Source organism: Rhincodon typus, chromosome 17 (assembly GCF_021869965.1).
Source record: "Rhincodon typus isolate 14 chromosome 17, sRhiTyp1.1, whole genome shotgun sequence".
NCBI classification, from domain to species: domain Eukaryota; kingdom Metazoa; phylum Chordata; class Chondrichthyes; order Orectolobiformes; family Rhincodontidae; genus Rhincodon; species Rhincodon typus.
The window spans coordinates 3,959,797-3,983,678 of record NC_063348.1 but is presented as its reverse complement, the minus strand read 5'-3'; the positions used below and the strand labels follow the sequence as shown (position 1 = coordinate 3,983,678).

Here is a 23,882-nt window from a genome sequence, read left to right as displayed (position 1 = left end):
CCAGCTCTGCACCTTATTGTCTCGGATTTTCCAGCATCTGCAGTTCATACTATCTCTGATTTCAGTTGACAGCCTTGTAGCGGAACTTTGGCGAACTTAGAAATGTCATAAGTGTAGAGTATGTGAAAAGGGAGAAGAAGAACATATGGAAGCTCTTGAACGAGTGAGAGAGTTAAATCACACAAGGTTCCATGGTGCAAGGCCAAAGGGAGTGGTCATGGTACACACTGAGAAACAAAAGACATGTCTCAAGGAGGTGCCAACTAAACACAAAGTGAAGGAAACAGGAACAAAATGAGATTTAATAAATCAAACTAGCAAAGCAACATGCATAAATTGAAGACAGAGCTTATGGTGTAAAATGGTCGAATTCTGTGCTGTGTGTATCACAGAATCACAAAATTGTTACAGTGCCCAATTTATACCTCGTGCCAATCTCCTGCCTTTTCCCCCATATCCCTGCACCTCATTTCTATCCAGATAGTCATCCACTGTGCCCTTGAATGCATCAATTGAACCTTCCTGTGCCATATTTGCATTCCATTGCACTCAGTTTAAGTGCACGCTAACTACTTGGTGTGTGAACAGTTTTTTCTTGCATCATCCTTGCTTTGTTGGCACATCACTTTAAATCAATGCTGTCTCATTCCTTTTTCTCTTGCGAGTAGGAACAGCTCCTCCCTATCCACTTTATCCAGCCTGCTCATGAGCTTGAAAACTCTTTGCAAAGCTTTGGAGCGTTTATGGATGCTGTAAAATGCCTGCTGTGGAGATGAGGTGCTCTCCTTGAACTTATAACTGTTGTAGAAATTGATGTACCGGCAACAATGCCTTCTCTTTCCCTGTAGGAATTGTCAGACTACTTTATAACTGTGTGGGTTCTTTTAAAATTGTGTAATGCATTCACCTAGTAATCTCATCAGTTGCTGAGGATTATCTTTGAAACAACTGCTTTTTGGATTAATCTGTGAAATAAATATTGCCGACCTATCATTTTTGACTCAGTTCTGATTCATCTGTAAGGAAGCATAGTGGTAAACATTTATATAATATTTACAAATACTTGGTTTTGTTGTTCAGCGAAGAATGAGTTTGTTTATTCCTTGTAAAATGAGTCCTTAGATTGTTTAGCTACTTCCCCTTGCAAAATGTTTCCTGGCCCCTCATACTGTGTTGGACTGTCCAGTGGTAACCATAAACTGAAAATAATTCTGTTCACAATAAACACTTGAAATAGTTTAGCTTGTTATGAAACATGCTTGGTTCCCTTCATTACACAAAATGTAAGTTAACTTAACCAAGGAAAAGGAAACAGCAGGAAAAGCTTTAGCATCAGGCCTGAGAAAGTTATGGAATCATAACCAGTGGATCTGGCAGTGGAAGTAAGTGAATTTCAGTTCTGTGTGTTTATAATGGAGCCCATAACAACGTGTTGCACCAAGAGTAGAAAAAGAGACAAGTGGATCACGAGTGCAGGAAAAGTACCATAGGGGCATAAGTAGGTTCACAGAGTGTGGAGGAGCCGGTGTTGGACTGGGGTGGACAAGGTCAAAAATCACACTGCACCAGATTATAGTCTAACAGGTTTATTTGAAAACACAAGCTTTTGGAGTCTCACTCCTTCATCAGGTGTTAGAGAGAGAGGTTGCATCACAGAATTCATAAGCAAAAGATCAAAGGGTCATAGAACTGATGCGAATGTATTGATCAAACCTAAGATGGCTGTTAAATCTTTAATCAGTTAGAAAGGAGATGCAGGTTTTGATTGCTTGATATGCAAATCCCAGAATTTCTTTCAAGTCACTGCCGTGAGATAACTAAAGGTTTTACAGGTGCACCAAGGTGAGATCTCAGGTCAGACAATGCCTTGTAATGCCTTGTTTAGAATCTGTGTTTTAACTTGGAGTCAGACTGGTTTTATTTCCAAAGTGGGAATTGATAAAATGCACATTGACTGTCTACAAATTGTGTGCTTTTTGACCAAAATAGAATGTATCTGCAAATGCAGATTCACCCCATGTATATGTGTGTGTGTGTTTGTGTGCACGTGTGAGAGTGCGTGCGTGTATGTGTGTGCATGAGAGTGTGTGTGCATGCGTGTTTTTGTGAGTGTGCGTGTGTGAGGTGGATGAGTGAGAGTGTTTGTGTGAGGGAGTGTGTGCGTATGCGAGTGTGAGAGTGTGAGGGAGTGTATAGTGTGGTAAGGTCAACTGTAGTTCACAGAAGACAGAAGGGAAAAAAACACGAATCGATACCCACATATGGGGTTTCAGCGCAGCGATGCCTTCAAAGAATAGAGAAACAATGCACAGACATCCCAGAGCAGCATGATGATCTCTACCTAATAGATGAGTACATGTGAGGGAATTCTAACACACAACTTATGTTTAATAAATTCAAACTTATTCCTTAATTTACTGATGATACAGTTACAGATTAATCATTGAGACTGTTTTAATCAGGCAATGTGATACCATTGGATAGCATCACCCAGTGGAACAGTTGTAAGTTCTATATCTTATATTGACTCTGTTATATTGAGCCTTGGCTCAATGAAGAATGCATGAGGGTCTGTCAGGAGCAGCATTGGACATACCCAAAAATGAGGTGACAATGTCGAGGAGCGACAGTACAAGACAATTTGATGACAAACAGTGGAAGCAGCATGCAATAGTCAATGATAAACTTTCCTACAAAGTCAGATCTAAACTCAGCAGTCCTGCTATTCTAGCTGTGAATGGAGGTGGACACTTAAATAACCACAAGGGAAAGAGGCGTAAATATCCTCATCCTCAAAGAAGGAAGGCTGAAATATTTGCATCTTCAGCCAGGTATGCCAAGTAGTTGATCCATCTTGGCTTCCTGAGGTGCCCAGCATCACAAATGCCAGTCTTCAGCCAATTCTGTTCACGCCATGAAATATCAGGAAATAGCCAAAGGCACTAGTGATGCGAAAGCTATTGGCCCTGGCAGCATTCCGGTAATACTATGGAAGAAGAGTGTTCCAGAACTAGCTGCACCCGAGCTAAATGATTTCAGTACAGTTACATCACAGGCACCTACCTGACAATGTGGAAAATTGCCCAGGTATGTCCTGTTCACAAAAAGCAGGACAAATCCAACATGGCCAATGACTGCTTTATTAGTTTACTCCCCATCATCAGCGAATCAATGGAAAGGATCACATCAGTACTATCAAACGTTGCTTACAAAAAGACACTTGCTCGCTGATGCTCAGTTCGATTCTACTAAGTCCACTCTTAATCTCATTACTGTCTGGGTCCAAACGTAGCAAAAAGAGTTAAACACCAGAGGTGAACATTTGAGTGATTGTCCTTGACGTGACAATAGAATCGACTAAGTATGGCATCAAGGAGCTTGAGAAAAACTGAACCCAATGGAAATCAAGAAGAAATATTTCTGCTGGTTATACCTGCCACACAGAATGGTGGCTGTGATTGTTGGTTGTCGATCTTGGCAGACCCAGGATATTACTGCAGGAGTCGTGAACCCCTCAGGGCAATGTCTTAGGCCCAACTGTCTTCATCAGTGATCTTCCCTCCCTCATATGCTCAGAATTGCTGATGATTGCACAATGTTCAACACCATTCGCGACACCTCAGGTAGTGAAGTAGTCCATGTCCACACGACATAACACCTGGACTATATCAGGCAATGTCAAGTCACACCATAACACATGAGTGTCAGGCAATGATCATCTTCAGCACTGGTCCTTCAACCAATTTAATTTGTTCCATTTGACCTCAAGAAATGGCTGATAGCAGTGGGTACAGTAAAGCCTATGAAACAACAACCCACCTGTGAAGCTGTGCCATAAACCTGCTTAGGATCTGGCTACAGTTCTAACCAAACTGTTCTCTACAGCTGCAATGCTGGTTTTTTACTTGACAATGTGAAAAATTGTCAACTGCATTCTGTCAACTCAAAGGGCAGCAGAAATGTGAGTTTGTCCACTCAATCATCAACACAGCAAACAAAAGTGTTGGTCACAAGTGCTTTTATCTGCTAATCATCTCAACCCCAAGGGTTTTTTTTTTCATTATTCGTTCACAGGATGTGGGCATCACTGTTTAACCAGCATTTATTGCCCATTCCTAATTCCCAGGGGGCAGTTAACAGTCAACACATTGCTCTGGGTCTAGAATTGCATGTAGGCCAGACCAGTTTAGGATGGATGATTTCCTTCCCTAAAGGACATCAGTGAACTAGATGGTTTTTGCAACAATCAACACCAGTGTCATGGTCATCGTTAGACTGTTAATTTCAAATTTTAAATTGAATCCAAATTGCACCATCTGCCATAGCAGGGTTCAAACCTGGATCGTCAGTTCATTATTGGGGTTAATAAAGATCTGTGGATGCTGTAAATCAGAAACAAAAACGGAAGTTGTTGGAAAATCTCAGCAGGTCTGGCAGCATCTGTGCAGAGAAATCAGAGTTAACATTTCGGGTCGAGTGACCCAAACTCAGGATGCTGAGGTTTTCCAGCCATTTCTGTTTTTGTTTCTGGGTTAATAGTCCAGCGCTAATACTCTTTAGCCGTTGCCTCGCGAGAGTGATTCATGGCTGTGCCCACTGCTCAACAGATCTTTATCTGTTTCATAAAATTATGGACCAGACCAAACCCCCTCAAAATATTCAGAAGATAGTCCAGACCCTAACGTTTTCTTATTTTAAAGGTAAATGTAAGGTGTTGTATTCCACGTGTAATTCAATTGGTCAAACTCCGTATTTAAAGCAAAATAAACTTTGCTCATCCACAATAGTTAAAATACAACAAAAGAAAGAAGGAATGGGAATAACTTCACTCTATTGGAAAACTTAACAGAATAATAGATATAGTACTCATTACTAATTAACTGTTCCAATGTAGCAACATCTCATAAACACACCCTTGGCAAAATGTAAATTCAGAACACAGATTGTCTCACAAATAATCCTATCAGCAAGAAAGAGATGCAGCAGCTCCTCACAGAGAAAGGTCTTCTCCTTCCACAATCTAATTTCACACACATTAACTGTCCAAAGCAAAATTTGCAAAATTTGCAAAATTCCAGTTCTGTGTGTGTGTCCACCTACTTGTGCTGCTATTGTTCGAACTTTTAAAAATAAACACCCAAGGCTTCACAAGTTGTTTATCTTCTCATAGACTGCTTGGTACCTGTCCCCCAATCTCTCCGGAAAAGAAACCAGGACAAAACACATCTCTTAAAGCCACAGCTGAGTCACAATCAGAACACACTGGAACAGAACAGGTATACAGAGCCTTTTTCAACATTCAGTGAGATCCCAGTTAATTTGCATGGGTCACAATATACATTAAAAGTAGTTCATCCAAGTCCTGATAAGGCCAATATTCTTTCTCCATACTAGACTTTAAATGAAAAGATTCATCAACAGGTTTTTGTTGCAAACAGAAAATTATTGATTGTGACCTCTTCCTTTCAGGGCAATGAGGGCAGCAGGCAGAAATGAAAATCTCTAAATTCCCCACTGTCATTACTGAGGAATAAAAAATATTATCAAGTCATTGTTTTGGGAGCTTGATGTACACAAATTGGTGGCTGTTTTCCACATTTCAACAATGACTACAGTCCAGAATACTTGATTGGCTGTAAAATGTTTTGAAAAGTTGATGAAAGGTGCGAGATTTTTCTAAGGCACGCATCATCGTAATATGTAAATATATCGCCAATCCTTCAGTGTCCCTTGGTCAAACTCCTGGAACTTACCAGCAATATCCATATCCCTTGAATTAATCTTTAATTAGGTCAAGATATTTAGCTGATAGATCAGTTTCTTGAGGCTGTTTTGGACTCAACAGCTACAAGATTGCTAGACAAAAGAAAGCACTAAATGAAATGGCTCAAGTTGCCCAGTCTTACAAGTTTCAAGGAATCATTAACTGAGTGGGAGGATGAATCAACTACATTGGCCAGCTGGAGGGTAGCCAGACAGGAATTGTCTGCACTCTCAGATAGTTTCAAAGGGCAACTCCAGATCCACAGCACTCAAAACGTACAAGGCATGGCACACGGACAGCAATTGTTGGTCTAAGTAAAAATCTTGAAGCATAGCCAGAGAGACTGAATGGTGTTGTGGACTCCTGCCATATAGTGAATCATGTGCTGTCAACCCATACAAAACCTTCAATAGTTCACAGGTGTAGAAAATCAGTTAGCATCTGACTTACAGGATTCTGGATATCCTCCTATCTTGGTGCATGCATATTGGCAGGAACAGCTCAACACATACAGTGGACAAAGATTCTCATCTTTTGCTCTTTAGAGTGAAGTCTTCCTTGATTAATACTACAGTATTGTAAAGTAAGTCGATGAAGGGGTAAAATGGTGTGGTCTGAAATGGGAAAAGTGGGTACCGTTTCTAAAACCAAGCATTGTGGAAGAGATTACACTACTTCTTTTAAAAAAAGCATGTTACCTGACACTCACTAGAAGGGCTATTTATATTGCTGTTTGTTCAAGCAGGGAGGATGGTTAGTCCAGAGGAGCTGGAGCCAGGGGGTGTGTACAAAGTGACAGGTATCTGATTGGTTTGTGGAGTGGTAACCAGTTGTTGACAAAGGTCTTCTGCCTACCAACAACTATGTGATTGGCTCCCAGGTGACTGTACAGCTTGTGAGTGTGAATGTTTGCTCAGAAGCCATCTGAAAAGGAAGGAGCTGACCTTTCTCTGCAGTAAAAGCACATCAAGCCTGAAAAAAGGACAGTTTAATGCCAACATCAGTTGCTGTGGCTTTAACCAATAAGTCAGAGGTATTTCTGAGTTTGAGCCAGTTGTGCCCTGTGCCTCCTGCAAGTGAAAGTTCCTGGTAAAGGAAGATCACAGCGCAGCCGGTAAAAGTATTATTTCAGTGAACCCTGTGGATTGGGAGCATTGAGCCTTTCCCCTGAAGCGTGTGTGTGTGGTCCTGGAAGGGGATTTGAGTTTTAAACAGTAGAGTTATATGTCAGGAGTTCATAATCCTTTATCCACAGCTATAATTTATTTATTTGTAACAAATAGCCATTCTTGTAAAGTACAGAATCCTGATTCTGCTTTGTCAACTTGCATCTAAATGACACGCAAATGGGGAAATTTGGCAGCCCAATACAATGGGAGGGGCTGTCAAGGTATCTTGGAATTTTATTTTGGCAACTGTGGCTCTCCAAGTTTTAAATTTGGAGGACAAGAGGACTGGAAATCATTGATTCAGATTGGGGCATCATTTCAATTAAACTCACAGAGGTCATTGTCATGTTCTGCTGGTTGATTCCACATTTACATAGGAAATAGTCACTCTGACTAAAATCTGTCAGTGAAAATAGACATCTTTAAATCAGTAGGGTCTTAAGGACATGAGCTGAGTCTAGAGGGTTAGAAATGCGATACAGGAGTCTGTCATTTAACTTGATGTGTCACAAATTTGGATTCTTGCACTGTTCTTGCCCAAGACCAACATTTAAGGAGCACTAACCCAAGGGGAGGGAATTACAACATAGGAACAGGAGTAGACCATGTAATGTCTTCTGCATTCCAATGACTAATTTGTGACCTAACTCCAAATGGCCACCCTTACCACATTTCTCATTAATACGGTTTGGTTAACAAAAATCTGCTGATCTCTGAATTAAAATTGCTAACTGAGCTGCTAGTAATTGCCAGTTGCTGAAGAGGGGGCTCAAACTTCTTTGTGTGGAAGTTTTCTCTCATCTCACCCCTCAAAGATCTAACTGCAGGTATTTTTTTGGTTCTGTCCCCAGTCCTAGGCTCCGCAACCAGTGTAAACACTCATTCTTGTCTTTTCTCTTTAGTATCTGGAGAAAGCAAGTCACTATGGCCCCAGTTTTAACTGGTGAGGATAAGTGGAGGACTGGCAGAGCAGGCAGCGGTATTACTGTTGACTCATTAACATGATGTCTAAACTACTTTAGCTTCTGAGCCTTCTATACCTATACCAGACCAGACACACAGCCAAATCTGGAGGCTGTTACATAAGGCCAGCTTGCTGGATTAGGTAAATGCAACAAGACAGTCTGTCCACTATGCTTGCTACTGGTAGTGAATTGGTCACAGATGTGGGGTAATTTGGGGTTCTTCATCAGATAAAAGCTTTAATCAGAAGGATGATAGGTTTCTGCATGAGCATTTTTGACTGAAGACATAGTTCCAGACAGACCTAATTTGTGGCCATTCCATAAGTACGGAGCAAAATCTGCAGGAGAAACAATCCTTAAAGTTGCAAAATTGTACCTTAGCTTTTTGTTCTTCCTTAGGAATTAGCATCCCTGGCAAGGTCGGCATTTGTTGCCCATCCTTAATTAAGCTGGGGATGCTCCACTAAAGTAAGTGGAGACATGTTGAAATATTTGAGTTGCAGCACTGGTGTAAGTTGCTGAATTATGATGTGTTACAATTACAATGTACATGTTCTTCAGTAGGACTGCTGTCACTGTGCAGTACATCATTGCTTATAGTTAGTCAGGCCCGCCTCTCGACCCCAGTTCATCTCTTGATGATTGACCAGCTTTTGTACATAAGTTGTATTATTCGGTGAATGTGATGACCTAATAGCCGCATGTTTGGAGATTATCAAAATCCTATAGGGCCATTAGGCAACCCTCTCACTCAAATTTATGGTTGGGGGAGGGATTTCATAGAATAGAATCCCTACAGTGTGAAAACAGGCCCCTCGGCCCAACAAGTCCACACCGACCCTCAGAGCATCCCACCCAGAGCCATCCCCCTATAACCCACCTCATCTATACATCCCTGAACACTATGGGCAATTTAGCATGGCCAACCCATCTAACCTGCACATTTTTGGACTGTGGGAGGAAACCGGAGCACCCGGAGGAAACCCATGCGGACACAGGGAGAACTCCACACAGACAGTCACCCGAGGGTGGAATCAAACCCGGGTCCCTGGCACTGTGAGGCAGCAGTGCTAACCACTGAGCCACCATGCTGCCTGAAACAGCATCTCACCCAGACCCTGGGACCGAACCCACATCCCTGGCGCTGTGAGGCAGCGGTGCTAAACACTGTGCCACTGTATTATGTAGTAAATGCCCAGATCTCCTCAGTTTCTTTATCCCTTCCCAAGGAAGCAATTTTTAAACTAATTTAATTCTTTTACTTTTCTGGTTTATGTTAAGAAGAACTTTAATGTTAACTATTACCTTAGTTCTTTATTTTTCTACTTATTCTATGAAGGTAATGCTTAACATTTTCAACTTTGTTTCTAAGTTTTTTGTACCGAGATACCTAAGATGGCGCTGTGTGTGGTACCGTTATATATTTTTCACTGTACTCCTGTACTTGACGACGTGACAGTAAAATCTAAGTCTTTTTAAAAAACTATTTTGCAAAGGTAAGTTCTGGTGATTGAACTAGGTGCGTTGGATCATAAAATTGCTCTGAATGTTTAGTTTCTTTGATAGAGTTTTTACATAGAGCACGCAATGCTAGCAACATTGTCAATGTTTTGAAAGAAGTACAGAATTATCTTTGCTAACAGTTAACGTGCATTTGTAAATTCCAATCCAGGCAACTGCATAGTACTGACTGTTTGTTTATAGCCTTTGATATTAATCTAGCTGTTGGGGTCAATGCTTCCACTGAGGTAGAAACCCAGATGAGGACCTGAGGACCAGCAAGGGAGAAATGTCTTTAGAAGAGGATTAGAGATAATTAATGGAGAACAGACTATATAGCAAAATAAATGTAGGCCTGAGTTTTAAACCAACATGCCCATTGGTGCACTGAGAGAATCAGTTGAATTGTGGTGGTATAATTAAAGCCAATTTTACTCCACGCTATTGAGTCAAATTCAGATGGACCTGGCATTCTACCCAATCCCACCCCATGAGATGGGATAAAATTGAGCATACTGAGTGTCACAATCCCATGCAGACTACTAAACTTTCAAACAAATCTTGAATTTGCAATGAGCAACTCAAAGGATCAAACAAGATTACACTTAGGAACTTTACTGTAACAAATGTACTCAAATAAAAAAAACAAACATGATCTGTCTTGCCTTTTCACACTCTGTCAGGACTAATGCAACCAGAAATCTCAAATTCTGCCCTTAAAATATGGCATTTCCCATTTTTGTAGGGATGGGGTCATGATTTGTTCATGGACTCAGCTGACCAGTTAAATAATCAGCCACTTCCGCTGAGGAGAGATTTTAGTAGCCTTGGAAAATGAAATTTAAAATTTGCAATGTAGACCTGGTTAGAGCAGATCTGAATATTGTACATTTCTTTAGAGAGCTAGGCCATCCCTTAAGAACGGTAAGGTTCTCTCTTGCACCTGATCTTGGGGGAGGTAAAGTGTCCTTTGGAGTGGGTAAGTGTTCTCTTTGCTGGCAGTCAGGTATTTGTAGGAATTGTTAAAAGTAGGCATAATTGTATGTAGAAACTACATGAATGCATGCTGTAAAGCTCAATGAGGCTGTCAACAGACTTACGAAAATCACCCTTCAAAACTGTCAGCAACCCGAATCAATGAGTTACCAAGATCTTTCAAATGTGTCTGGGGGACATATCAGAATAATGAAGAAAATGTGTCAAAGACAACTGGCAAGGAGATTTGTCAAAATTTCCGAAACACCTTGAAATGCTTGAAAATTGTTTCAGATATGTTAAAAGAATCATTGTTGTTACATGTAGATTATGGACATATAAGCCTGAGGGCTTCCATCACTGAAAAAAAATGGCCCATGTATGACCTCAGAACCATGCATTATCACTGTAGAATGCCTACCTTTTCCCAGTTTGATCGATAACATTATATCAGTATGGAATAAAATAACACAAAGGACTGCAAATTCTGGAAATCTGAAACCAAAACAGAACTTGTGTCACAGAAAAAGAGTCACTGGAGTTGACACGTTAACTCTGTTTTCTCTCCACAGTTGCTACCAGACCTGCTGAGTTTCTCCAGCAATTTCTGTGTTTATGTCAATATGGAATGTTCGATGTGGGACTGTGAATTTCAGTGCCCCTTTGTAAGGGATTGTGCACCTGACTGAACTGCATTGTTGCTATAAGTCGCTATGTAGTTGAAGGACTGTGACTTCTTAAAAATTTTTTTACGAGTTAAATTTTTTTTCCAATGTAATGAAATCTGCGATAGACACTAAAACTTTAGTTTATACAACTTTATTTTATTTTTTTGATGCTTGGACCCTGAAGTATGCTAAATAATAAATGCTTAGGTGTAACATTGAAGGGTGATGCGTTCAGGTGCATGATTTGACATGAGTTCACACTCAGTTTGCTTATGCACTACAAAGATAATGGAGGTGGTTGCCATGGAGAATGTGAGGGCTATAATGGGTTGTTGGCAGTGCATACGATGGCATGAGGGCATAAGGGGCCATAGTGGATTGGTGGAAGGTTGTACATTGACATTGGGTATAAAGGCCCATGGAGAGGGCATGAGTTGTTATGGATGAGACATGGCGAATGTGTTGGGGAGTGTGGGTTTCAGGCCACCTGCTTTATTCTGCTCCCAGCAGCTGCCTCAGTTCTTCTAGAATCACCTGTCCCAACTTCAAATCCAGCATGCAATCCCCAGATTTAAAATCTGATATACAGGCAGCCATCGTTAAAGGTTTAATTTGTGGAGCTAGGATTTTGCCTGTCTCAATGCACTGGACCCAGGAGTGAAAATCCAAACCCTCGTAATTAACTGATTCAATAAACCACTGAACAGTTGTCTTTGCTGTTAAGCACTTGACACAATGAAAATCTCTGCAACACCTTAACATTAGCATTATTTTAGACCACAGTCTCTGTTGACCTATAGTCATAAGCTTAAGGTCCAACTTATTCCAAAATTTTAATTAAGTATCTTCTTCCTGTCTCACCGTGGTCAATTCTCCATTGTCCTTTTAAACCAAATCCCCTTCACTTCATCCACAATCCCATTTCCCATGTACTGTTCCCACCAGCCTTTTGCTGGGTAGTCAACCCAACAGCAGGCCATCATGCTTAACATGGCTTCCCTGCCATGGACTCTCTCCCCAGCTCCTTTGATCTGATTGCCTCTGTGAGTCTGCAAACAGCCAGAATGGCAGTTTTTGCCTGTGGGTCTGGTTGTCAGAGCTTGCACATAAATTTCAAATGAACCTGCCTCATATGTTAATGGCAACCAAATCACTTGGGCCTGTCAAGGAGAGGAACTGGTCAGAGGAACCAGTCATATTCATAGAATCACAGAATCCCTACACAGTGTGGAAATAGGCCCTTCGGCCCAACAAGTCCACACCGACCCTCAGAGCATCCCACCCAGACCCACGCCCCCGTAACCCACCTAACCTACACATCCCTGAACACTAGGGGTAATTTAGCATGGCCAACTCACCTAGCCTGCACATCTTTGGACTGTGGGAAGAAATCAGAGCACCTGGAGGAAACCCACGCAGACATGGGCAGAATGTGCAAACTCCACACAGACAGTCACCCGAGGGTGGAATTGAACCTGTGTCCCTGGCGCTGTGAGGCAGCAGTGCTAACAACTGTGCCACCGTGCCGCCTAAATTGTCTTGAATTAGAGGAGAGCTGTTTAAATATACGCATCTTATAAAGCGTCACATGCATAATGATATCATGAACAATCGTGTTTGAATGATCTGACTGGTGTGTTGCCTGCTTGCTTTTACACACGTACATTCTCAGTGAGAGAATTATGCTACTCATGCTGTTTCTTTGTCATTGAAAACCCCCCCACTCCGATGACTCTTTCACTCCAGATATAAACGAGTGCCGATGGATCGGGGAGAGCTGGGTTTGCCACCATTCTTGCCACAACACCTTTGGCAGCTACCTCTGTTCCTGCCGCGCTGGTTTCCGACTGCTGAGTGATAGGAAGACCTGCGAAGGTAAGAGGACACCGTCTCCTGAATCCTGAGGTCAGGCAGAACAAAACTAGGGCCTGATTTTACAGGCCTAACGTAGGGCACACCTTAGCTGGCTGAGGGTCTGCTGAAGAAAGAGCTGATTCTGGGACTCCTGCAGCAGTTTCCATCATGTTGTAATCTTAAAGATTTGGGATGCTCAACACTCCCGACGCTGGTGCCTCCATTGCGGAGGTGGTGATTTCAGGCCCACTGGAATTTTCAGAGAGTCAGGAGGCCTTCGGAAAGAGTTTTGGGTCGTGCCATTTCAGAATTGTCGTGATTCATGGGGGACGACTGTTCTGGAGTCGTGTCCTACATTCAAAATGTGTTGCTACCTTCACATGCCATATACTTTTGGCATCTAATAAGTTATGTATGTTGTATGCAAGGATTGATGATAGCGCCTTTTGTTAGGAAAAAGTAAGTGACATTAAATTGACCAGCATTGTAAAAGTGGACACATCTTTGGATGCATTGGTTTAATTTATCCAGTGGATGAATTGCTCATCTGTATTGAACCATATTGAGGCTGCTGTGTAAATTTATCGCTGCATTTTTGATCCTTCCGACGATTGGCAGGCAAACTATTAGTTCAGCCTTTAAGGAGATGGTGAGTGGAGGGGAACTTGCAGGTGGTGGTGTTCCCATATATCTGCTGCCCTTGTCCTACAAGATCGAAGTGGCCTTGGGTTTGGAAAGTGCTGTCTGAGGATCTTTGGTGAATTTCTGCAGTGCATCTTGTAGATAATACACACTGCTGCTACTGAGTGTCAGTGGTGGAGGGAGTGGACGTTTACCATTAACCAGAAACTCAACTGGACTCACCACATAAACACAGTGGCAAGAGCAGGTAAGAGGCTAGGAATACAACAGAGAGTAACACACCTCCTGGCTCCCCAAAGCCTGCCTACTACATTCAGGGCACAAGTCAGGAGTGTGGTAGAAAAATCCCTACTTGCCTGGATGGGTGCTGCTCCAAAAACACTCAATTCAGCACTGTTCAGGACAAAGCAGCTGCTCGATTGGCACCACATCCACAACCATCCAGACCCTCCACCACCGACCCGACCAGCTGGATCAGTAGTACTGCTGCGGAGCCACTCTTAGTGGTGGACATTGAAATCCACCACCCAGAGTACATTTGTGTCCATGCCATCCTCAGTACTTCCTCTAAGTATTGTTCAACATGGAGGAGTACCGATTCATCAGCTGAGGGAGGACAGTACGTGGTACTTAGCAGGAGATTTCCTTGCCCATATTTAACCTGAAGCCATGAGATTTCGATGTTGAGGACTCCCAGAGCAACTCCCCCTCCCGACTGTATACCACTGTGCTGTCACCTCTGCTGGGACTGTCCTGCTGGTGAGACAGGACATATCCAGGGATGGTGATGGTGGTGTCTGGGGCATTCTCTGTAAGGTATGATTCCATGAGTATGTCTATGCCAAGCTGTTGCTAGTCTGCTCTCCCAATTTTGGCACTAACCCCCAGATGTTAGTGAGGAGGACTTTGTAGAGCTGACAGGGCTGTTACTGTCGTTGTGTTTTCTAGTGCCCAGGTTGATGCCAGGAGGTCTGTTTGGTTTCATTTCTTTGTTGAGACTTTGTAACGATGGATATAACTGAGTGGCTCGCTAGGCCATTTCACAGGGCAGTTGTGAATCAACCACATTGCTGTGGGTCCAGAGTCACATGTTGGCCAGTCCAGGTGAGGATGGCAGATATCCTTCCTTCCCTAAAGGAACCAATTGGCAATGGTTTTAGGGTCATCTGTAGTTCTTAATTCCAGGTAATTTTTGTTGAATTCAAATTCCACCATCTACCATCTGTTCTTTCCAGTCTGGTAGTTTGACACACCGTTGTTCTGCTACTCTCATATTCCAATCACTTAATCTGCACTACCAACACACTTTCTCCCCTAGCACTCTACCTCCCCACTATTGCATTAATTCTGTCCCGTCCACACTTCACATCAGCTCTGATGAAGAGTCATCTCGACTCCAAACATTAGCTAGCTCTCTCTCCATGGATACTGCCTGACCCGCAATGATTTCCAGCGTGTTTTTTTTTTGTTTTCCCCCAGAACATTAGCTGAGTTTCTGGATTAATAGTCTAGCAATAATACCACTAGGTTATTGCCTTCTTCAAGTGTTAATACTAAGCCTATGTGGTCTGATCAGAGTGGATACTGGTTGAGTGGAGATGCAGAAATATGGGGAGTCATACAGAGGATATTGTGGGCATGGTGTATCAGGGAGTATGGAGGGACTGGGTTGGGGGGGTTGGGCGCGATATGGGCTTATGAGGAATATAGAGGGGGTAATATAGTATGGGAGGGTGAAGGAGGTGTGGGAGGTGAGAGCTATGATACTTAACACTCATATGCAGAGCTGAATCATTATCCCCATGAGTACAAGAGTGCCTTCTAACTGGTCTGTCACTGCAAACCCCCTGGCTTTGTTCTTACCTCAGCTGCCCAGATTCCAATCCAACCCAGCCTTCTCTGTGAAAATACTACCAATGCTGGGTAGGAGGTGGAATGACGACTACAGGAAATCCCTGTCTCGAAAGGAAAAAGTATCCAGCCACGGAATAAGGTCCCAATCCTTGAGGGGAGGGAGCAGAATCCCAAAAGTTTGGAAATTCGGCAAACATCCCCCAAACTCTTGAGAGGTGAGGAAGAACCCCTAGATGTTGTGATTTCATCAGGAAGATTTCCTCTGGGTAACTAAACCTTGCAATCCCTTGTCATGCAAAAGGAATTCTTACTTTCTTGGTTTGAAATAATTTGGAAAGATGGAAGAAGCACCAATAATTCTTTCAGAAAAGGTTACCTTTTGTGTCTTTTACAGATTGGGATGAATGCTCAAACAGCAGTCGGAGGATGTGCCAGCAAAGGTGCACCAACACAATAGGAAGCTTCTTTTGTTCCTGTGACAATGGATATTCACTTGGTGCTGATAATTTATCCTGTGTAGGTACGTTACAGAATCACAGAATTGTTGCAGCACAGAAAGAAAGGCAACTGACCTCTTATGCCTGTGCCAGATCTCAGGAGGACCATCACCTCATTTTGTCCTTTCATATCTGTAAGGGTGAGTTTGACAAAAAGTCGAGTGAGAAGCTAATTTTGGTGACACTGAGTGAGCTAAAAATATGGAAGACATGGTGCAACAGAGCAGAATGTATCATCTTTAAAAAAAACACAGGGCCTATGGTTTACTTACCTGCATTGGTCAGGGCATAGAGTATAAAAATTGGCAAGTTATGCTGCAGCTGTATAGAACTTTAGTTTGGCCACATTTGGAATATTGTGTACTGTTCTGGTTACCACGCGACCAGAAGGATGTGGAGGCTTTGAAGAGGGTACAGAAGTGGTTTACCAGGATGTTGCCTAGTTTGGAGGGTATTAGCTAAGAGGAGAGATTGGACAAATTTGGTTTGTTTTCACTTGAACATGGAAGGACGAGGGGCGACCTGATAGAAGTTTACAAAGTTATGAGAGGGATGGATCGAATGGATATTTGGAGTCTTTATCCCACGATGGAAATATCAATTACCAGGGGAAATGGGAAAGTAAAAGGGGGAAGGTTTAGAGGAGATGTGAAAGATTTTTACACAGAGGCTGATAAGTGCCTGGAATGCAGTGCCAGAGGAAGTGATGGAGACAGACGCAATAGAAATGTTTAAGAGGCATCTTGACAGAGAGACGAATAGGCAGGGAACAAAGGGATACAGACAACATAAAAGCAAAAGGTTTTTGGTTTAGAAAGGCATCATTTGTTTGCACAGTCTTAGTGGGCCAAAGGACCTGCACCTCTGCTGTACTATATGCTTTGTTCTTTGTATTGTGTCAAGCTACAGAAAAATAGCTGACTGGGACATCTTTGCAAGCATGACAATGGCCAACTAGAGTGTGGCAGATTTTCTACATTGATTCTGAAGGATTTGAAGAGCAACATCTCTTCATAGTGGTGGTCGGCCACTTGAAGCGGATTCAGGTGTTTCTGATGAATCAAACAACAAATTGTACAATTGTTTTCAAGAACAATTTTCAAGATGGCAATAGTATAGTGGCTTTTGGGTTCCTGCTCCAGGCCGGCAGCGTACTTTTCTCTCTCCTTTTCGTCTTTTCTTCTTTTTCTATTTTTCTTTCTCTTCGCCTTCGAGGCCAGAGCAATGTTGGTGGGGTGGCAGCTGCAGCATTGGCCACGTAGATCAGAATCCCGATGGTGATGGCATTGCCCAGAGCAGGGACTCCTGGCTGCAGTAGGCCCGGAGCCTGGACTCTTGGCATTGTCAGCAGTGACAGCTGCAGCAGAGCTGGAGTCTCCTGGGGTAGCAGTGTTGTCGCTGCAGTATCTAGAGGTGGGACTGCTTGAGGACTGGAACACCTTCCAGAGACCTTGCAGAAGCCCCGGAGCGGGGCTTGAGACCCCAATTTGAACAGAAGATAAACTCGATAGAAGTAATTTCTTATTATTCATTTTATAACTCAAAATGGCACCGGATTGTGGCGACAAAACACTTTTCACTGTATTTTCCCAGACATATGTGACAATCTAATCATCCATTCACTTAATCATTGTAGAGATTTTTGCTTAAGTTGATTGCTGCTTGTAGGTTCTCAGAGGAAATTATATCTGACTATAGAGCTCTTTTTTTCCAGAAGAGTTTTCAAATTTCACGTAATAAATGGCTTAAAACAAACTAGAGTTTCACCTTGTCATCTGCTTCGAATGGAGCAGTAGAGTGTATTGTACAAAATCTCTAGTCTGCTCGTGTTAAACAAATCATAAACATAAACTCAGAGAAACATCAGATGACATTGCATCAGAAACTAGTGGTTATCTGTTATTTATCACAATAACCCTAATATTATCATCAATAGAAAATCAGCTGAATTGTTTCTTGGAAGACAGCCTAGAATTAGGTTTTAATTGCTGAAGTCATGTTTATCGCAGCCAATAGAAGAGAAACAATCACAGAAAGAAAGGCATGATGGGTAAAGATTAAGAGAAAATTGATGGAAATTTCTAGAAGTAGCTATTATCCCATTCTGTATTTGATAATCAGTTCAAAATCCAACATTTAAGTAAGTGAATTGCTCAAGATAATATAGTTTTATAAAATAAAATCCCTTTCTTCTTGTCCTCCGGGAAGTACAGAAGTTTAAAGTTGAGCCACAAAGTTAAAGTGAAGGAACATTGTATCATCGAATTTTACAGTGGAGAAAGATGGCCCTTTGGCCCATCTTGTCTGTATTGCCTCCAGAAAGAGGTATCCAGTCATTACAAGTTGTTGATGTGTCCACCAGTAACCTGTAAGAGAAAGATGTAAGGGAGTTGTAAGAAAGATTTGATGTTCACATGTACTTATTCAGAATGTTTGGTAGTGAAAATGTTAGTGTTTACATGTGAGTCATGTTTTACTGTCAGAGGTTCATAACGAAGCAGCGAGTTGGGAAAAATGAAATGAGTCTGATGAATTTAAGGTGAGAGGGGAAAGATTTAAAAGGGACCTAAGGGGCAACATTTTCACACAGAGAGTGGTGCGTCAATGGAATGAGCTGCCAGGGGACGTGGTGGAGGCTGGTATAATTACAACATTTAAATGGCATCTGGATGGGTATATGAATAGGAAGGGTTTGGAGGGATATGGGCCAAATGCTGGCAAATGGGACTAGATTTATTTAGGATATCTAGTTGACGAGGACGAGTTGGACTGAAGATGCTGTTCCTGTGTTCTGTAGCTCAAATGGCTATGACTCTAATTGGATAACTGAGATTCAAGTAGATAATCTAAAACAAGTTGTGCCTGAAACCAGTTCAAGTCCAAGTCAGAATCAGACAGATTGATGAAAGGAAAAATCAGTCCTTGTTAGAGAAACTTTTCCTCAATCTCAAGTCCAGAAAACCCAAAGTCTTTTCCCAAATGCTGCATGTTTGAGATATGCTTCCAGGAATAGAGAACCACTGATTCAGTTAGATTTGTAGACAAATGGAAAACAAGAGGTGTATGTAAATTGTATGGGATTTTGAACATTGGGCAGCATATTCATTAAAAAGGGAGGAGTGTAGTAATTGAGACTGTTTGCATATATATGTTATTTATATGTATATACCAAACTCAATAAAATTTTAATTCAGTGTTGATTCTCCATATACTACGTACTCTTTAATCTGCCCTACGAAGATATCGCACTATTCCCTTGCTTTCTCCCTGTAGTACTGTACAATCTTCTGTTTCAAATGACAATCCATTTCTCTCTTGGATATCTTGATTAAACCTGCTGCCATCACACTGTCAAGCACTGCATTCTAGATCCTAACCACTCACTGCATTACAAGATGGAGCTTAAGAATAAGGAGAGTCAGCGCAGTCCTATCCTTGCTTCCAAAAGCTGCATGGTTTAGCAAAAAAAAAGTAGTATTGAGTCTACACACATTTTTCAGCTTGTCACACATCTTTCATTTGCATTATTAAGCCAAATAAAACAGCAACGAAGCAAAAACCAAGAGACTTTCAAATTTGAAGAATGTACACATTAGTAAGGAAAATTGTTGTAAGGAGTTGTAAGAATAAACAAACCAAGTAGACAGGATAGTGAAGAAGACATTTGGTATGCTTGCCTTTATTGGTCATTGCATTGAGTATAGGGAGGCCATGATGTGGCTGTACTGAATATTGGTTAGGCCACTTTTGGAACACTGCATTCAATTCTGGTCTCAGAGATAGTAGGAACTGCAGATGCTGGAGAATCTGAGATAACAAGAAATCTGAAGAAGGGTCTAGGCCCGAAACGTCAGCCTTCCTGCTCCTTCGATGCTGCTTGGCCTGCTGTGTTCATCCAGCTGTACACCTTGTTACCTCTATCTTCAATTCTGGTCTCCCTGCTATAGGAAAGATGTTGTGAAATTTGAAAGGGTTTTACAAGGATGTTGCCAGGGTTGGAGTGTTTGAGCCATAGGGAGAGGTTGAATAGGCTGGGGCTGTTTTCCCTGGAGCATTGGAGGCTGAGGAGTGACCTTAAAGAAGTTTATAAAATCATGAGGGACGTAGAGAGGGTGAATAGTCAAGGTCTTATGCGTAGGGTAGCAGAGTCCAAAACTAGACGGCACAGGATTAGGATGAGGAGGTAAGATTTAAAAGGGATCTAAGGGGCAATATTTTCATGCATGTATGGAATGAGCTGCCAGAGGAAGTGGTGAAAGCTGGTACAATTACAATATTTAAAAGGCATCTGGATGGCTATATGAATAGGAAGGGTTTAGAAGGATAGGGTCCAAACAGGACTAGATTTATTTAGGATATCTGGTCAGCATGGATGAGTTGGACTTAGGGTCTGTTTCTGTGCTCTACAGCTCTCGATTCTAAACCTGATTTATCAGCCAGGTTCAATCATCAAATTCTTCTTTAAGATGAATATACATCATACAAATGGTTTCAAAACATATCAATTGTAGTTTTGTGCAATTTCAAATTTGTAGTTCAAACAAATTAAAAACAAAATAAATTACTTATCTTACAATAGTTACATCCCCAGTTCAGTCTTCCAACCACAGAACATCTTACTGGTATGGTGGCTCAGTGGTTAGCACTGCTGCCTCACAGAGCTTAGGGACCTGGGTTCGATTCCACCCTGGGGCAACTGTCTGTGTGGAGTTTGCACGTTTTTCCCCATGTCTGTATGGGTTTTTGCTGGGTGCTTTGGTTTCCTCCCAAGTCCAAAGATATGCAGGTTAGGTGGTTTGGCCAAGCTAAATTGCCCGTATTGTTCAGGGATGTGTTAGCCGTGAGAAATGCAGGGTTACAGGGATAGGGTAGGGGGATTGGCCTGGTTTAGTGCAGACTTGTTGGGCCGAATGGCTTGTTTCCACACTGTAGAGTAGATACAGTATAGAATAAAATCCCTATCTATTCCTTGGGGTGTTTTGCACATATCAATGATTACTTAAAATTTTAGAGAATACAGGCCTATTTTGTTCTTCAAAGGGACAGTCCTGCCATCTCTGGAACTGATGGAAATTTGTTGCATTCCCTCTCTGACAATAATATCCTTCCTAAAATAGGGGACCAAAACTGAACAGAGTACTCCAGATGTGGTCTAACTAAGGTTCTACACAATTCACACAATTCAGTACTCCTGTACCCAGATCATCCTGTGATGAAGGCTGACAGACTGTTAACCTTCCCAAATCCTTGCTGTACCTGCATGTTAGATGTGACTTATCAATAATGACACCCAGGTTACTTCGTACATCTACACTTCATAACTTTTGTCATTTAAGACACTCTGTGCACATCTCTTCCTCCTGTGAAAGTGAATAACGTCTCACTTTTTCACATTATATTCCATCTGCCATGTTATCACCCACTCATCACATCAATTTTTTTTTCTGAAGAAGGGTCCCGACCCGAAACGTCAACTTGCCTGCTCCTCGGATGCTGCCTGGTCTGCTGTGTTCCTCCAGCTCCACACTGTGTTATCAATTCCTGCTATGACTCCTTTGCATCTTCCTCACAGGATAGACTCCCATTTAATTTTGTGTCATCTGTGAAATCGCAAATATTACGTTTGGTCTCCATCTAGGGACCATGAATACATTTTATGAACAGCTTGGGCCCAACCACTGATCCTCGCAGTACCTGCACCCCACTTGTCATAGCCTGCCAGTGTGAGAATGACCTATTTACTTCAACTCTGTTTTCTGCATGTTAGCCAATCCTTAATCTGTAACAGTACATTACATTCTCTTGTATGTGCTATAATTTCCAAACAACGTCCAGCTGGGACATTTTCAAAAGCCTTCTGAAAATCCAGAATACCACACCTATCAAGTCCCTTTATCAATTCTGTTAGTTACATCCTCAAAAAAAAAATTCCACCAGATTATCTAGCATGACTTCTCATTCACAAATCTTTGCTGATTATGGCCAATCAGATAATGATTATCAAGTGTCCAAATATCATATCGTTTAGGATATGTACCAACATTTTTTCTGCTATCCCTGTAAGGCTAACAAATCTGTAGTTCACTGTTTTCTCTTCCTGTCCCCTTCCCTTTCTTAAAAGTCAGAATACATTGTTAAAATTTCAATTTGCAAGAACTATTGCAGCATCTATAGGATTTTGTAGAATGATTACCAATGCATCCATCTTCATGATGCTGTCTTTCAAGAGCTTGGAAAAAAATCTCTTACAGTCAATCATCCTTAAAAGTTGACTTACAACAAGATTAATAGTTAGTTATTTTTCACTACATATCATTAGGTCTAAAACAGCATATCGTTCAGTCAGCTCCTCAACATACTGCTCTACGAAATCACTTTTAACATATTCTTCCACAGTATTGTGTTCGTTAGGTTTGTCCTATGTTTTGAATAATTATTGTAGTGATAATTTGAATTAGGTATTTTGATTAGCGTAAGTGTTTAATATTGTCTGTGTGGATTAATGCTGTAAATGCTAATGATTATGTTGCAAACGTTAATTACAGTCATAACTGTTAGTTGTTACCATCCTAACTGTTAATTGCTTTACTAAAAGTGTTGTAAGTGCCATCATGAAGGTTGCAATATCAGAAAGAACTATTGAAGGAGCCATGATAAATTGTTGCCGTGTAACTTGTTGTCTGGAATATGAGTCAAAAAAAAGGCTGAAACACTAACAACCCTCTGCAACTGGAGGTACCAAGTTGCTAATGCATCTTGGTGCCTTTGAAGATCCTAGCATCATAGATGCCAGCCTTTAACAAATTCATTATGTGCTGGGCCCTCCACTCATTGAGGATGGGGATATTTTTTGAACCTGACTCCTCTTGTTAGTTGTTTAATTGCTCTACCACTGTATACAACAGGATGCAGCATGATGGAAGAGCTCAGGTTTGATCCATTGGTTTTGGGATAGCTTAGACCTGCCTATTGCATGCTGCTATGTGCGTGTGTCATGAGCCCAGACCTGGCTGCTAAATTTATCTTACAATCTGCTATGAACGCATAATGTTCTTTTTGCAGAAGACAAAGTGAGAGTTCTAACAGCCTTTCTAAGAGAATAAAGCCACAAGATTCTATGGTTTTGAACAAGCAACAATCAACTTTATTATGCAGCATTAGGACAGGAATTAAATCTACAAATTATATTCTATCACCCAGAATTAATGTGTTTCATATGGGTGAGGGACCAGCTTGATGATGATGGTGGAATGGAGGATCCTTCTGTGCTATGAGACTGTGTGTGTGAGTAAAGTTTTCCTGCTGCTGATGATGCACAGTTCTTCGTGGGGACACCAAATTTTACTCGCTACATGTTTGTAGTCAATCTCATTGAGTCCAGTGGTTGTGTCACGTATCACAATAGAGGGTTATCCCCATGTAAATATGGTACTTTGTTTCCACAAGTAGTGCTGACTCCCACTGATACTGTCGTGGAGAGGTGCATCTGTGACAGGTAGATTGAAGAGGTTGACTAGGTTTCCCTTTCCTCGAATCTCTCATCACCTGCCGCAGACCCAGTATAGCAGCTATATGCTTTAGAACTCAGATAATTCGATCAGTAGTGGCACTATCAAGCCATTCTTGGTGATGAACATTGAAGCCCCCACACAGAATAAGTTCTGTACTCTTGCCACCCTCGATGCTTCTTCCAATTGATGCTCACAATGGAGTGGTACCGATTTGTCAGCCGAGTTCACTTACTCAGCAGGAGACTTCCTTATTGATTTTTGACTGACCCGTGCGAATTTATGCGGTCTGAAGTTAATATTGAAGATCCCCACTGCACCTCCTTTCCGAATGTATACCCTTATGCCACCCCAGCTGTGATGGGTCTGTCCTCCTAGTGGCACAGTACATACCTGGGGTGATAATGGTGGTGTCTGAGACATTGTGTGATTCTGAGACTGTACCCAAAGTAGTCAGATTATCTTCCTGAGTGAACCAGATGGGTT

At 41.7% G+C, this 23,882-nt stretch overlaps 1 protein-coding gene across 1 annotated transcript in view; it reads left to right on the top strand.

The window, feature by feature from the left end:
* Positions 1-23,882, top strand: part of LOC109918556 (von Willebrand factor C and EGF domain-containing protein-like) — a 214,613-nt gene that overhangs the window by 87,136 nt on the left and 103,595 nt on the right. The window contains exons 8-9 of the mRNA XM_048607283.1: positions 12,788-12,916; positions 15,786-15,911. Coding sequence (XP_048463240.1) covers positions 12,788-12,916; positions 15,786-15,911 — 255 coding nt within the window. The remainder of the gene's footprint in view (positions 1-12,787; positions 12,917-15,785; positions 15,912-23,882) is intronic.